The sequence below is a fragment of the Branchiostoma lanceolatum genome, chromosome 19, assembly GCF_035083965.1.
Source record: "Branchiostoma lanceolatum isolate klBraLanc5 chromosome 19, klBraLanc5.hap2, whole genome shotgun sequence".
NCBI lineage: Eukaryota > Metazoa > Chordata > Leptocardii > Amphioxiformes > Branchiostomatidae > Branchiostoma > Branchiostoma lanceolatum.
In genome coordinates, this window is record NC_089740.1 from 10,809,035 (window position 1) to 10,825,992 (window position 16,958).

At 42.2% G+C, this 16,958-nt stretch overlaps 1 protein-coding gene across 2 annotated transcripts in view; it reads left to right on the top strand.

Annotated features, from left to right (window-relative positions):
* Nucleotides 1-3,916: 3,916 nt before the first annotated feature.
* LOC136425632 (protogenin-like) overlaps nucleotides 3,917-16,958 on the top strand; it is a 93,685-nt gene continuing 80,643 nt past the window's right edge. For both annotated transcript variants that reach the window (XM_066414559.1, XM_066414560.1), the window contains exon 1: nucleotides 3,917-4,093. In XM_066414559.1, the coding sequence (XP_066270656.1) occupies nucleotides 4,027-4,093 (67 nt within the window). In that variant the 5' untranslated portion in view covers nucleotides 3,917-4,026. The remainder of the gene's footprint in view (nucleotides 4,094-16,958) is intronic.

Genomic DNA, 16,958 nt, shown 5'->3' on the forward strand with positions numbered 1-16,958 from the left:
AGTTTTAAGTGAACAATAGTAATCGATCGGTTTCGCGAGTACAGTTACACATGTAGAACCGATATGACATAACACAAATAAAGAAATAAATTATAAGCCTCTTGAAGAAGCCTGACTCATAGAGCCTGTTAAGGGTGCTAACGTTTTAGAAGGGCTAGAACATCAGGATGACAAGAAGATGAAGAACAAAGTAGCCTCTACCAGTCTTCTTTTCCAGATAGAAAATAACAGAAGAATTGGCCAAATAGATAGAATGGTTTGCTAGGAGTTCGCCGACCAAGCGAGCTAGTACACATACAATAAAGGAATCATTCATTCATAGTTTCATTAATTTTTACTACTTTCACCGCCCCAGTTAGTCTACAAATACTATAGTGGTATTGTCCAACCTCCACTGTTATCAATATCGAATTCTGATATCATTATAAGAATGTACTTGAAACTGACAGGTTGAAAGACGATTACGAAATCAAAAGAGAGAGGAGAGGGAAAGAGACAGAGAGAGACAGAGAGAGACAGAGAGAGCAACGGTGAGCATGCATGTACAAGTACTGTATGTTTTCTTCCCTGTTGGATTCCGTTAGTAACCTTTTTACTCTCTGCTGTAGATCCCAATAACGTCCGTGCATTTTTTTATCAGTTACGATGTTGTTTTTCGTATTCCTTATTACCTCCATTAAAAATAGTGGTATTGTATTTGGCATGTCTGTCTTTGTGTGAAAGATCAGTATATACGGACGGACCTGAACTTTTATGTAGAGGGTGGGCGGAGGGATATAAATTTTACTGCCGGAAATGCCAGGTTCCGAATGTGTGACCTTGAACTTAAGCTTTTATTTGGCGTCCCCAATGTAGAATTTAAAAGATATATACGCATGTAATCAGAAAATATTTCTTCCACTTACATGACATTTAAACAGTAGTAACGCTTAGGGGACTTAAATATAGGTGATCATCAGGCGAAACAAGTGGAAAGATACAGTATAACGATTTGGATGCGTTTCACTGTTATGAAATAGCACGGCAGTCGTGGACAGTTGAGAAGCGATATAGCTTTCAGTGTTGTCACGAATCACACGTGTGTGTAAATTCTGAAGTAACTTTCAACTGCAAGACTGCGAAAAGGATATTGCAAAGATGAGTGAGTCACCGTGACACATATTTCCTTCAATCTGTTCTCACATTGAGATTATCTTAATATCTGTAATCGTTTTATTTTTCATACATATGTTATCATGTTATACCTGCCCAGTTTGATAACGTAAGTCACTTTTCTTCTGTCAAAATTATTTCATGTGATTTGACAAGGTTAATTGCTCTGAGTTGAGCATTGTCAATCGTTCACAACACGTCAACTATTACACTGATAGGTATAACGTTTATTCCGACATTTGTATTTTGACATACGTTTTTACCGTCGGGGTTTACATTAAATCGTTTATTTTTGATACCCCCTGGAGACGAAAAGTATTTTCCCCCATTTAGATGCCGGCGACCCTCTCTGGGAATATCATGTACCGTCCCTACTCGACGCTAATGTTTCCAAAGGTCAAGGCCAATAGAATATATTCATGGAGATTCTGACTCAGTGGGTGGTAGATTTCAAAGGGTCAGTCCATTTGTCATGCTCCATGGGGGGTGTTGAGATTATACGGTGTTTACACCCATGTTTGAATTTTGGTCCAAAAGTAAATGTGGTTGATTTCTTGTGCCTAGTGACACCAAGTACTGTAGGAGCATCCTCGCTTTTAACGGCGTTTATATTCAGATGTGCAAAGGTTAGGTACTAGGTGTGACAGGTCGTTCAGTGTGATATAACCAGCTGCTGCTGCGCCGAGTGCCTGCGAAGCTGGTGTTTTACGCCAAATGACGGTTGTACCGGCTATATAGACACAGATGCATTAGGTTGCAGGTTTTAATTCTAAATAGCAAAAGTAGCGTTGCTCTTTGAAAGCAAACACTCATAAATACACTAGAAGTTATGTAAACAAATACCTACAGCCGTTTTGTTGCAAGCAGATCCCATTCATTCGTTCGTACCAGTTGTACTTGTAGTCCCTAGTGGAACATAGGTCAGCAAGTTCCCTTGCTATTTCAGTAGCAGGTCATGTTTTTACAGGGAGGGGTTGCTTGCCTTTTGAGGCGCCTCCTCGAACACGTGACCCCCTTTTATGTCCCTTCCGAAATACGGGTGCAGCCCCAACCGGGATGACATTCCCAAGATTGAACCGCAGCCTCCCAGTTACCTACTTATTGGCTATCAGTGGCAAAAGAACCGAAGGTTAACTGAGAGGCTGCTACCAGTAGAGCTACAGGGACAACCCATGCAAGAAGAATTAATCTTGGACAAAATATGCGAAAATATAGCTCCCTATTCCCAGTCTGCCTAGACTGGCCTTGTGACAATCAAACACTTTGATTTTGCAAAAAAGATACGGCCAAAGGTCAAGTCTAGGGATAGTCATTAGTGCACAAGGTAGTGATTTCAAAGTACATACAGCTTGTGTCTTACGATGATTTTAACACTTAACTACACAAGCCTTGCGCCGAGATATGATAGCAAAATTACTTTTTTCTATTTTTTTTTTCGATATTTTTTTTTCGCACGGGTACGTTTATATGTAAGATATAAATGTTTGCATCAAAGTAGATAAACATAAGATCTTTATCCGAAGTTCTTTCGCAATTTTTTTGGCCTTATTTTTGTTGCGTCTGCTTATATGCTGGTGGCACCGCTGGTGCATTTATATGCGCATATACACGTTAATACGATCAGCCCGTTGGGGATAGGTGGTGAGTTACGTGTGTCCTTGGTACTGTAGAGCGGATTTACACCATGAAAACAACATTTCTAGCAGGGGACGTACCGCTATACGAATGAGGACGGGTGGGGCGGAAAATATGAATTGGTATTTTTCTATGATCATTCATGACCTCATGGAAGCGATGGTGAAAACAAGAGTGAAATTATTCTTCATATCTGTAGAGTTGAAAATCGAATTCAAGTTGTTGTATTCTAATGTATTAGGAACTGAATGTGTTAATATGTTTTCTCCATGGTTTTGCAAAATAACAATTTGAAAATGTCTTTAACGTGCGTAAAATGCTAACGCTGCGCTCCATGATTATGATTTTATATTTAATGAAAGGAAGAAAAGAGAAAATGGAATAAAGGGTATATGTGTTCTAAATACAAATATGTTCTGAAAGAGGTATTTTCATTTTATTAAACCATTGTCCTTTAATTCTATCTAGTCGACACTCAACAGTTGCACTATCAGTGGCATAACAACAGCTAAACTTAAGACCATCAACCAGAATGTCAAAAAAAGTCAACATTTCCTGTTCGGTGATATTGAAAGGTTCTTCGTTTTGTAAATAACCCACTTGACGTAAAAGCATGTTCATAAAAAGGTATACCTTTGTATGAGTTATACGAACCATACGCCCTCAAGGATTGGATTCTAAGAAAAGAAAGACTCTGATAATATCATGGCCACGAAAATAGGGCGACTACACCCGAAATAATTGCCACTTCATGTGCAATGTACGTCATACAACCGCCGTATCGTATTGATATATGACAACGGCCTTAGCAATGCAAAATCTTATCATTATATACATGCGCGCAATTACATGATTCAATCCTCGTTGTATAGCCAGTGAAAGTGCTAAAAGTGAGTGCACAAAACGCAACCCGGCTGTTTCTAATGATAGAACGTTTCTTCTGTGAGGTGCTTGTGGGAATGAATCATTCGTGAACATTCCCCATTGATGCTACTGCGTCACAGTGGTACACCTAGATTCGGCGTATGAACATGTCAGCTTCCTGGAATCACCAGCGCGTTGTTTACATCACGTCCCACCCGACGAACTAGTGCGCGTTGTTTACGCGGAAGTGTACAGCGCACTCCGGTTGCACGCGGTCAGTTTTGTGTCCATGCGCGCTGGGCCGAGGCCAGAAGGAATCGCGCTCGGGACAGATTGAGAGTTACCCCGATAAACCGCACTCATGACATCGGTTAGATGGCGCCGGGAAGGCCCCCGCTTAGGAGCAGGACGCTTCTTCTCCCGCTAGCCCTTCTTGTGAAAGGTGAGGCGAGCCGATCGGAGACTGTGTCGGCGCGAAACGCCGATGTAGTCCAAGTGTTGGGACGAGTGGCCTGGCGCGGCGGTGCTGTTGTTTGTGTGGTGGTGGTGGTGTCACTGGAATGGTGTGCCGGCCTGCTGCCCTCCATGTGAAGATGGTCGGCCCGTGAGGAGGGCACACTCGCCGCCCGTACAGGGCCAGCACACCACACCCCTGGATTACCCCGCAGTTCGTTAGGATCTTGCATCACAGTTGCCAGTTTGCTACAATTTTTCCTTTCCGACGATTGCCACATGGATGCGTGCCCCAGTTTAGGGGAGGTCAGCGTAACGTGCCGAGCACCCCTTTCGGGGGTCGAGGGCCCCTTGCCCGAGGCCTGGCCGCGTTGTGCGCGTTGACAGCAGTCGGATCGGGCCAAACACAGATGTATCCACGTTGACAAGGCAGTAGCTTGCACAGACTCTTGCTACCTGCTTACTACCGGACCGAGAAAGGGCAGGTTAGGTGTGTGTGAGCGTGTGTGTGCGTTGGAAGAAAGGTGTCAGAACGGATGGGGGGCCCAGATCTAGGTTTGGTCACTCACTACACGAGGTTTGTCACTGGACAAACAGCTAGGCGGGAATGGCCGCAGGTTTCATTGAAAAATATGCACGCTTTACCTCGCTTGCACGCTCTTGTTTTCCAAATTCCCATGCTACACTAGATGACGACATATTCTGTATTTATATGAGTGCGATGTGAGAGTATTTTTTTGGCGAGACAACCTCGTCCAACACAAGTACACAAACTGTTCTCCTCTGTTTGGGACGTCCGATTTCCATACTGTCCTACTTAAAAATCCCCTAAACTGGCCCCCACCGTGCACCTCTTATCTCTCCTGGCCCTAGCAGCTTTCTTTTTCACCGACAATCTATGTAAGAGTAACTCACACCAGCACAGTAACAACATCGCAATGCATGTCTACTGTACCACTGTATAGTTCTACACAAGTCCACGTTGTGTGGGATTGGTGCCCAATGTATAATGTAGCCAAAATACCGCAAATCGGCTCTGCGAATCTCACCCCCTGTAACCTTAGACTAAGGTAACATCGCACGATAACAATTTCCGCACGAATGCATCGTTGTAATAGCTTCTGGCAACGCAAACAGATCATTCACACAACACTCACATAGTTGGTATACATTTATAACAGGTTTACAAAATAGTAAATCACGTTCTTCCACATTTACTTCTTAGTTATATAGTAGCTTTGCTCATTTTTCCATCTCCAGCAGTGTATGTTGAGCCCATGTTTTGTAACAAAATATTTAAAACCCTTTGTTGTAGTCTCTGGATGTAGTTATTTCATCTCATATTATGAACTGTATGTAGCAACCGTTTATTCCTATCCGCATGATAGCAAGTTTTCTATGATATGATGTAACTCAAATATTCACAAGAAATGACACCTAGTTCTGCTCTACTCTACTCTACTCTACTCTACACTACAACACATCATGCGAACTCCTACATTCATCTTATATTCTACTTACCTATCAGAGCTCTCTCTAGATTTTGCACTAAAATTTGCAGATGTATAGATACAGATTTGCACGTTGAATCTTAACAAGTGTATTGGTATTTTTAGTTATATGTATATACAAGGACATTACATTTGGTATATTATTCAACTAGCTGTGTTGTTTTTTGACCCGCAACCGTTTGAGCTCGAGTAAATGTCTTGCCACGAGCTCAAAGCTGACAAATTTGAAGCGAGGACACGGTGTTGTGATGGGTGACATACAGCACACGTAGCAATGTTATGTTGCAAAAGCACGTAGTAGTGTTGAGTGTGACAGTTTTTGGGTCGTCGGCTCAAAGCTATGGTTGTTGTACTAGCATTGTTGTCAATGTTCACACATTGTCCTCCATTCTACAACGTTGTCGTGTTCTGTTGTGCTTTAGTTGCAACGTTTGTTGCGTTCTGTTCTTACTAACTACCATCGTTCGAAAAAAATACAAAGTTTTGTTGTCGAGTTCCACGTGCCGATTTTGGTCGTGGTGTTTTTTTTGTTGACGTTCATACGGTGTACTCTACAGCGTTTTGTTCTGTTGAGCTTTGGTTGTAACGTTTGTTGCGGTTCGTTCTTACTAACTACCATCGTTGGAAAGAAAATCCAAAGTTTTGTTGTCGAGTTCCACGTGCCGATTTTGGTTGCGGTGTTGTTTCTGTGTCACGCCAGTGTGTTTACTGGATGACCTGTTTTGACCCGAGCCTTTTTACGAGCAAGTAAGACCAGCCCGATTCGCAGTGAACCAAGATGATTCAGCCAAAGTAATACACTGCAATTTTACCTCGTATTTGGCGATCGCATATTGATGACATTACAACTTAAACTGGACGACGGCCAAGCGAATCGTGTGATATCCAAGGTAAGTGAAAAATCTTCTAAGTACAATAATCTAGAAGGTTGATCAAGACGCATTTTCTACTGTTGTGTGTTATTGATTGGTTGATGTGTATTATGTTATTGTTGATGTAAGTAGGAACCTTCCGTTTTATGATGGTATATAGTGCTTTACGTGAAGCCTATAAAGTATTTTATGGTGCCAATGTTGTATAGCATTATTCCAGGACGCTGTTGCAAGTATTCTTCACCCTAGATTACCTCGCACGAGCTCCCCTATTCCTTGGCAGAAAACAGCTCAGTCCAGTTAGGTTTCCTTTCAGGACAATTACGTAGGCGTTAAACATAGATGTCGAAGAAAAACACTTCGTTTGCTAGAAGTTACATATTGACGTATACTGTAAATTGGAAAGAGGGCGGTTGTATCGCTTGCTATGGTGAAATATAGATAAGGATTCGTAATGAGGACTACTTTGATAAAATGCATACTATGACTATGGTTGTACCCCGACACGTTAAAGTGTTTCCGGTTTATTGTTTCACGGGACGTCAAGGTTTAAAGCCGGTATTTTAAGTAGATCTAAGACATTCCTTGCTTTGTTTTCTTCGCTTGGAGTTTGGAGGTCGGGCTATCGTGGAGAGTGCTTAGCTTGGAGCTGTCAGGAAGATTAGGCCGGCGCGTTTTGTTGTAAAATGACGGTGGCTTAGCCCTTGAGCAGGGGCCAAGAGTTGAAGTGACTTGCCGCCTTTGTTGTCGAAATATTACTTTGGTGAGGTGTGATAGCCAGTTTGCGAGGTGTCGAAGATTTGGACCCTCCCGGGGAAGATTTATCATCACGTTATCCCTCTCCGCGACACCGTTCTTCAACTTCTTGTCCAGTGATGTGTATTTTTGAAAGTCTTTTGGCGGTGCAAGCTACGTTTTCTTGTTATGTTTTCCCGATTTGATTGTTGTTAAACAAAACCGGGGTCTAAACTTTAGGACAAGGTATTTACATGGTGGATACTCTTCAAGCGGGACTAGGTGTAGGTGTCGGTCTAAAAGTTAGCGATGCTTTGTGACATACAAATATATACCTCGTGTCGATTTGTTTTTCTAATAATATCTGTAACCATGACACTCCAGTGTCAACACATCGATAAACAACGCCCTGTTTATCTCTGTGCATAGATAGGAAGTTTCTTGTTTCAAAGTCTCTATCAAGTGATCTTTCTCCTCGGGTCTCTGTTTGAAAGAAGAGAAATCCGTGTCCCGAGAAGTATGTGTCTGGTTTCCATTTTGGTGTACCCATCTGTTGTGAATCAGCGCTATCAAACCGACCTGATCTCAGACTCTGATCCAAACTCTATAGGACAGAATAAAAGAAGTTCTTCCTCAGTGTCATGTGTTCTATCTCTCAGGTGAAGGTCGTCCTTACAATTTGAAATCGTTATCTTCTTTTGAAGTATCAGCCGAAGAAAAGTGCGTTTTTTTAAACGTTCTGTAAGCGAGTCCCGACTATCAGAATAAAGTAAACTATATAAACACATGGGATTAGAATTTTTCCTCTCCAAAGGAAATGATGTATACCAGTCCGATTTTGTGGTGGTGTTTTTGTGTGTATTTGAGTACAAAGTTTTGAACTTTGGTCTGTTACCTATTTTACACAACCGGGAAACCCTTCAGTCGATCGTGTTTGCTCGCCCCATTGAACAGAAAACCTTTATGATGTTTGTCCTGGCAGCTCTAGTCAAGAGTTTGTGACCGAAGGTAGGTCAGAAATCTCAACCTATTATCTAAACTAAATGTTTCTATTCAGCAGTACTTCTGCGTCCCTTGTCGTCGATTGTTATGTTGTCACAGTCTCGTAAATTTTATGAAATATCTTTTTTTCCCTTTTTCAACCTTACTCCAGCTGTTTGTGATGCACAATTCTGGCTTGTTGTTTGGTTGGGTACTTAAATTGGTTAGGTTTCTACATCTTTCATTTTGGGGTAGTACGGTTTCTGAAGCGTTTGTTTCCCTGTATCGTTTTGTTGGCAGAAGTATACTGTAGGAAACAACAATCCCCCCACAAAAATCTCGTCTTGCTGTGTATGTGTACTCTAAAAACAACCCGGTCACTCCTAGCCCCCCGATCGAAACTCTGCTCTGTTTTTGCTGCTTAGAGAACTGAAGTAAGGTGAAATGTCATGGCGGAGATTTAGAAACAGCAGGACGAAAAGTCACCCCTTTTACGGGGTTTCTAAAAGAAGTTTACCCCCCGCTTTAACTATATTGGCGGCGCTCGTAAAGATTCATTGTAGTCCCATAGGTCAAGACTGGTGGGTATATTTTGTTTCTTGGTGGTTACTGTCCCTAGTCTATACCCAAGCTGTCAGTGCTGTCCTCTCGTTAGGTTTGGCTGTCACCGGTTTTATTTCCTCTTCCACATCTTTGATGTATACACCTCGCTTGCCTAGCGCAAAGGGTAATCTGGTCTTAGTAAAAACTGCTGGCCCAATTTTGTTGATTTCTATCGAGGTTCTATGTCTGGCTGTTTTTACGAGTTGGCGGTTAAAGTGGTCTCGTATTTTCCGCTTGTTTTGATCTTCAATATGAGAACTTAATTGGAACCAGGACACGGGTGTTCCGGGTAGGGAACCGGTCCTCTTTTTTGCTCCGGCCTTTTGTGTATGTGTGTGTTCCAAATGTTGTGCGTTAGTCTCTTTTTCTTCCTAGCAGATGGTACATTTTGCTGCGGTCAAATCCTCTACATAATACAACAGTACGCATCGCCTACACTTACAAATTATATTTACAAAGAGGGAAGGCCGGTTCATAATACAGTACTTTATTTTTTCCCTCGTCACCTACTCGAGCGTTCGTATGTTTCTACTTCTTTTCTGTTTTTCACTCACGCCCTTCTCTGCCTTTTGCTGTAGGCGGTTTGTATTCCATCTAGATGAACATTGTAATCAGAAACAGTACCCCCAGTTCGAACCATATGTTCCACGTTGTTTGTTCACTTTGTTCTAAGAAATATTGAAAAGACAGGCGTCACTGATCCTTTGCTTAGCTGTAAAGAATTCTTAAACCCACAGTTTGTCATTTTGAAGGCACGCTACATAATCCTATTTTACAATCAACCCAAATAACAGGCCGGCCACCAAACGAAAGCTCATTACAAATCGCAAGTACCCCCCTCCCCACCCGGCAGCTCATTCGGGTAAGGACACGCAATCTCTTTTCTACATGATTACTGTTATAATGTACAATTTTGAGGTTACGAGGTCAACCTATATATTTATTTTTGAGTGACATTTTGAGTGACATACGGTGTAATAGCTCGATACATGAAATTGGAATTCACAACAAAAAGAGCCTATTTTCAATTGTTAAGATGTTCATTTGATAAAAAGTGTAGAACTAACCAGAGGGGTGACTCTCTCCGGTGTTGTTTTGGTTGTTTGAACGACCTAAAACAATAGGAGTTAGATGACCATAGATGTCTCCATATATGGGTTATGTGACCTGTAGCATTGGCCCTTGACACTGGAGTCACTGTAGGGCCTCCTTGGTGGGATTCACAATTATCAATTTCTTGCCGTAAATCTCAGGGTTCTTGACTCCCATTCCGCAGTCAGATGCCAAATTTCGCCACAATTTCTTTGACCTGTTTGTCCATTTTGTACGTTCTTTTGGTTGTTGTGTGCAGAGGAATATTATTTCTGGCCTGTATGTGGTTGAAACATAACGATATGTCGACGTAAAATCAATGTATCTGATTCTTATCGGCAGCGACCGTCGATGCTGTCGTTATTGTGACCTTTTTGATTTGGTGCCCTGGCACAGTCCTGGTTGCACGCTTCGCAAGGTTAGAAAATTGCCGGAGTTGGTTCCTGGAATTCCATGGAAAAACACATCAATCCATTCTGTAGCCTAGTTACAGGGCCGTATTGTCTATCCATCCACCGGTTCTTCTCTGATTGTGGCGGCTGTAAAGGACAAAGAGCTACAGGCCGATTTTTGTTTTTGGGGGACACGAGCTCGAATGATCTTTATCTTTGTTCAGTCGCACTCACGCATCTAGAAAGACTGTGTATAAAATGGGCCTTGGTTGAAAAACAACAGTATGCCCCGCCGAGGTTAGTGTTGGCTAATATGAAAGGTCGGAGAACTTGCTTCCAGGTACAGAAGGTATGTGTGCTACAGCACGCATATGATATAGGAGTTGTGTTTTGTTTTTAGCGATTTTACCTCGATGAAAAAATTGAGGTATTGCTTTGGTAGTGGTATTGTGTGTCTATGTGTGTATGTGTGTCACTGCTCCGTGTGTATGTGTTTCCGGATATGTGTGGTCTGGATGGATTGCAATAGTATGTGGGTACGATTTGGGAGACCGTATCTGGGTAAACCGTCTCACCAACAACTGAAAACAGGTTGATCTATTATTGATTTTTTGTGTGCGTAAAATCCGTGAATAGAAACACTCGGTACTCGGAGAGCGGTGCTCTCAGCATTTACGTTCTATGGGCGCACAGTTTATCTTTAAAACGTGACGTATGTTGTGTAGGTTACGGGTCACAACGCTGTATCGATCTCAATAGAAAAGGTTTTTCAAGCAGCCCTCTTCTCAGTGCGGTCTGTTGTTGAGAACAACGTAGCGAAATCGTTCCCAAGCATTGACGGGAAATGCTGGCAAAAATCTTTACCATGTGTGTTTATATTTGTAATGGGTTGAGTGGTCCAATTGACCCTCGGCGATTCTGGAAGCTACCCTGCCTATTGTCAATAATGACGGCGGTTGAATCCTGCCAAATCCCCCTTCTACGCTGACAACACCTGCGTCCACCGCCTTTTCAAGGCCACGCATTGATTACGAGTTGTTTACGTTCCAGCGGCGTCAGTTCTCGGCGAATCTTTAGGGCGTGACGCCGGGAAAAGGAAGAACTCTCCCTGAATGCTGACCGAAATGTGTTTGCAATCATTTTCCTATCTTCGTTTGTGTAATATTCGCGAAGCATTGTTGTTGCAGATTTCACGATGGCGTTTGATGATGGGAAAATTCTCTCGGCGTGGCGTTCGTTTCTCACCGCACTGTACTGTATTTGTAAGGGACTCCATCTTTCTCCCCCGGCGTTCAAGGCCACGGGATTGATTTTCTGTGTGTTGATATTCACGCAGGCAAATGCGTGGGCGGTTATGGAGGCATATTAATTCTAGGGAATGGCACCCTCTGAATCTCACCGCGCGGGCCGCTTATGCCTAGATTGTTTTTTTGTCCGCGCTCGGGACGTTGTGTACTAAATTTGATGAACGGATGGGCTGAAGTTGCCTATTTTCCTCCGTAGGAACGAAGCTCTGCAAACCTTTTAAACTATCACATAGGCTCCTATTTTTCCACATGGTGGTTTCGGGTGTATTTTTGATACACAGGGAGGACACTAATTTGTTATTTCCTAAAGCATATATATATCATCTCCGTTGAAAATGCGTAAATATCACTCATGAGGCTTTATGATATCTTCAACCAGGTTTCCCTCTTTTCTGGAGAAATTAACAGATCTGTTTGTGGCGGGTTCTCTAAACCATTGTCCGTTTTTGTCAGATTATAGAAATCGACGAAGAATTTCAAGAAAGGAAGTGACATTTTCTCAACAAAATCTTGATATTACTGCCAGGCGACTGGTTTTCAGGGACGAAGTTTGTGGCTAAATTTCTGCACAACATCTTGTGTAGCCACATTTGTGACCTCCATCGGGTGACTGTGAGTGCCGGACATGTTGTGCAAACACACAGGGATTTCGGTTGATCTCCAGGAATGACGATTAGGAATGCCTGAAGGTCATGGCAACGTTCACAAACAAAGCCGCTCTCCTCCTTGTAAACGATGGCCTCCCGAATGACAAGATGACGGCCCCCATTAACCTAAACTACGGGTTGTGCCGTGCACATGTTTTTGTCGTTTGCCCTCCTGTGCGCATGTTTCGTTAGGGGGGTCAGTTGTAAATCTTCCTTTATGATCAAGCCGTTCCAAGGTCAAATCACTAAACTGTCATGGCGGAGGCCCGAACAAGGGGCCCTTTGAAAGCGCACCAAGGTAAGCGATAGATTGACCGGAAAGAGGGGCTTACGGGCTGATGTAAACGATGGTGGCCAACGGGTAGTAATCTCCAAGCAGAAGTAAAGATCCGGCTTATTCTAAGGGGTTCAGTCACGTTGTTCTCCGTGTTTACGCTTTTTTTGTGCAACACTTTGATACTCATTTCCATTATTGCACTTTTGAACAGGCCGCGCCTCTCACTAGAAGTTGAAATTGAGTACATAATGTTGCAGAAACAATGAGCCGGTTCCTTACATCTGCTTGGGGATTATACGGGCAGGGGCGAAAGGTTCAAGGAGAATATTAAGCTTGAGGGCAACATTAATGTCACCCATCAGGAGATTTTCTCTACCTGTTAAAACCTTACACCTACCACGCGGCGGTGTTTCCAAGAAGGCTTGTTTTTCAAGATTCTAGAATTCTGCCGGGTGTGGTGGAAATTACTGTAAAACAGCCATTTATCGTAAAATAAAAGAAATAAAAACAGTGACGTGCTTCAATATTTTGCGAACTAAACCTCAGATGATAATGTAAGATGAAAATAAGTACGATAATGATCACTTACGCACGCATGTGAAATGCCGAAATTTGCAGTCATTAATAATTTATTTCCGCGTTCCGATCCGATCAGTGCATTGGCCTTGGAAATTTCAGATGACTATCACAACAGCCCCTTAGTAACGGGCCTTAGAAATTAAAGATAAAATACGACACCTCATGACCTGAGTGAATGTTTCTCCCTGATTTTATCGTGTGTAGATGTGATTGGTTGTATTTAACAAACAAAAAACTGACGTTAGGAACATTTGTTGTCCTTTCTAGTTCCTAGCTAGATGTGTCAAAATGTTTTCAGTGATAGATGCCCCGGGCGCTAAATATTTTCTGTCCCCTCTTATTATAAAATCGGGAAGCCAGCGAGGTTGGGGCGGAAGTCCTCCCGGAAGGAAGCAGAAGAAAAGCTGCCTAGTATGCGAGGCGACGCGGAGGCAATATTAGAATATGCCTACAGCAAGCATATCGGTAGATAAGATATAGTATATACTTGGTCCCTCTTTGAACATAAACTAAATGATGGCTGTTGGGCATTTTGTCTTATCGCTTTATTTTGCGTATTTGGAGAGATTGCGTTGGCGGAATGAAATCTCGTTTAGCTCTGACGTAGATGTTGGAATTAGCGCTCGCCTGGAGGAATCGGTAAAACGCCCATGGTGAATGGACCGATCAGGTCATGACTACAACATGTAGAGGTGGTCGGCTTTGTTCAAAGATAACATAAAAGTGATGTCTACGACCGTGCATCAAGGCGGATCGCACAAGTAAATCCAACTTCAAAGCCGTGGTTGCAAAAAATATGAATGAAGCCCTGTGTACATATGTACTAGGCGCCCCATACCGAATTTCAGGTCACTAGTGACATAGGATGATAGGAACCACACATTTTTTATCTGAAAATTGTCCAAATCCTCAAACTGATAAACGTGGTCTATGCAAAAATTGTGAATTGGCATATGTCTTAGGCACCCCATTTTCATTGTCCTTTCGGTATAGTAGATTTTGCGGCGGGGTTGCATGTTTGGATAAAGATTTTAGGTTGATTGGAAACCAACCCTTCCTTTGAACTTTGAAGTTTTCAAGATTATTAGTTGTTGAAAAAGGCAGATGAAAAATTGCAGGAGAAAATAGTGTGTGCCAAAAATGAACCGATGATTTAATGATTTGAAGACTACTATTCGTCCTCTCCATGTGTGTTCACTTTTGTCAAGATTGCATATCAAACTTGTCAACGTAGTTGCCAAAAAGGCTATTTCGAGATAGGGTTGCACACCTTTACTTCGCCAACGCACGACGCACAGAGAGCCAAGGTGCAAAATTAGAAACTTGTCAATTTGTATAAGCATACCATTTACTCTTCTGAACTATGCTTTTGAAGGCTATTTTTGCTCTTCAGTGTTGGGCTTTATTATTTATATACCGGATTTGGCATCACTAAGCTCCGGTGTAACTTCGTTTATAAACCATTCGCGGTGGCGATTCAGTCGAAGGCAGGCTGTACATTGTGTAGATTCGATGGCAGTTGGAAAGATGCCAATGTTGCATATATGACCGGAGCTTTTTGTTGTCGCTGCGGTCGACAAATAACGTTCACACCGTGGACCAAGGAAGGCAGTCCCCTGGAAAACTGCCAGCGAGTAGTTTGTAAACACGAATCTAATCCGTACGTGCTGACGTTCTTACTGAACTTACTGAGGCTGTGTAAGGTGACTTACATAACTTTGTTATGCGACCAATTATAGTTCCCCTTGTACATCTGTTACATAAGCAAAGGGAAGGTATTTTTCCTTTTGGTATAGGCGACATTGTAGAGACGTTTTGGAGTGACCGGATTTTTTTTGCAAATCAAGTCTTGTGCATTTGCTGTTGGCAAAGTTCTTCACGTAGTAGAGAAGGTAGAATCTACATGTAGAGTGGTATATTTTTCATTTGGTTATTTTTTTTACAGAAGTGTTGAATGCAGGATGGGCATCGCAGTGCTCACTGTGCGAACTGTGAGGTTGGATCGAACAATCGTTTGGCAAAGTCAAACGTTTTTTTACAGTAGAATTAGTAGAATCGCTTGAAATGACTATACATGTATAATATTACTGTGTGGCCCATGTGTACTACGACTAGTACGGTTACTGATTGGCAAGAGTCAGAAAATTAAACAAAAATGCCGACAAGTTCAAAATTGTTTTGGTCTGTTTTCTCATTGTTTAGAGTCGTTTCGACCTTACCTGCACAGTAAATGACCACGTTTAAGGCGAATTCTTCACTACATTTTTTTTCCTGTGCAATTCGGGTGCTTAAAGGCAGAAGTCGCGACTGAAAACTCACGGCTATGAAGAACGTGCTCTTGTAACTCATTCCAGGCGTCCAAGATGAAGGTCAGGGTCAACGGCCCATGTCTAAAGGGATGCCACGGTGACTCGTAAAACAAATTGATCGAAAACATCTTACGCGTTTGTTTTTGGTTTCGGGCAACACAAAAGAATTGTATATATGAAAATTACATGAAAAGGGAAAAAAACATTGTGGTGAGTCTATAGTTTTTCAATAAACTTCAACAATATCATACTTGGTCTACAGCTAAGCACTCTTATAAGTCAACTTAATAAGATATATGACATATGATAAGTCGGAAAGTACCGTTAAGTAAACAAAATGATTTTCATGACCATAGTTTTTGAGGAAGCAAACCAAGTACAAGATGACTCTTGGACTCTCTGAGTTCTTTGATGTAGACCAAGTATTATAATGTTACCCATAAACACGTGGAGAAGTTGATAAAAACAGCTTTTTTGGCGACTGTTTTTCTTAACCTGTCAGTAGTGATTTTTAAATGTTTTTTAAGACTACGTCACTGCGGATACATTGAAGAGACCGATCTCCCTGGAGGGCCCTCTGTTACAGGTTTAGGATTAGTTAAAGACAGGCGCTGTCGCTTTAACGTTTATTTTGTTTAATCAAACCGAAAGGTTATAGCTTGGTATTGACGTAAGTTTGTGTATCCCCTAGAGCTTAGTGCGACTTTTATTTACCTTTACATTTAAAGGTCACAGCTTTGCACTTTGTGGGATGTGACCTTTCGGGTCATAGGTCACACAGGTGTTTTGTGTTGGCACTGAAGCTATTGCCTGAAGGGAAAACGCAGCACGAAAGACTTGATAAACTTGTTATTGTGAACCTCACGCAGCGATAAGTGCTTGTTGACCTTTGATGTCATAGGCTACTCAGGTGTTTTGTTTACAATTAGGTAGTTGATGAAGTAGAAAAATAATGGATTCAATATTGACATTTTTCTGCCTGACTAGGTTACAATGAATGCTCCCTGCTGTAGGGCTTGCGATGCGTGATCTGTCGATTGTCTTGGAATCTAGGTGTTGGTAGGAACTCGGAGATTGTGTTTTTCAGTGCTTGTGTGGTTTGAGTTTTAGCATGGCTGTGTTTGACGCGTCAACACTTCGGGGGTACAAGGAGAAGTGTGTTCACCTGTACTTCAGAGTGGTTAAACAGTTGACCTTTGCGTGCTGTTCCAACTTGCGTTTGTACCCTCCCCTTTGACTTGTGGGGTAGGCGACGTTCTATTTTTAATACAGGGGTGTGTTCAGGTCAAACAAACGACTGGCAACAGTTTTAAACGGAAGAAAACAGTACCAGTAGCGAGGTGTGGTATTTTGCGGCTGCCGGTTACTGTGTAGGTTACCTTGTACAACTTACCTGTATAGGTGGCATGAAATCAACAACTGTTGATATGAACCCTGCCAAAAAAGATGTCCGATACGTATGAGCCGTTCATTGGAGACAAATTTTGTTACACTTACAGAAAAAAATATATTCATACTATCATAGATCTTTGCAGGCGACTGGATCTGT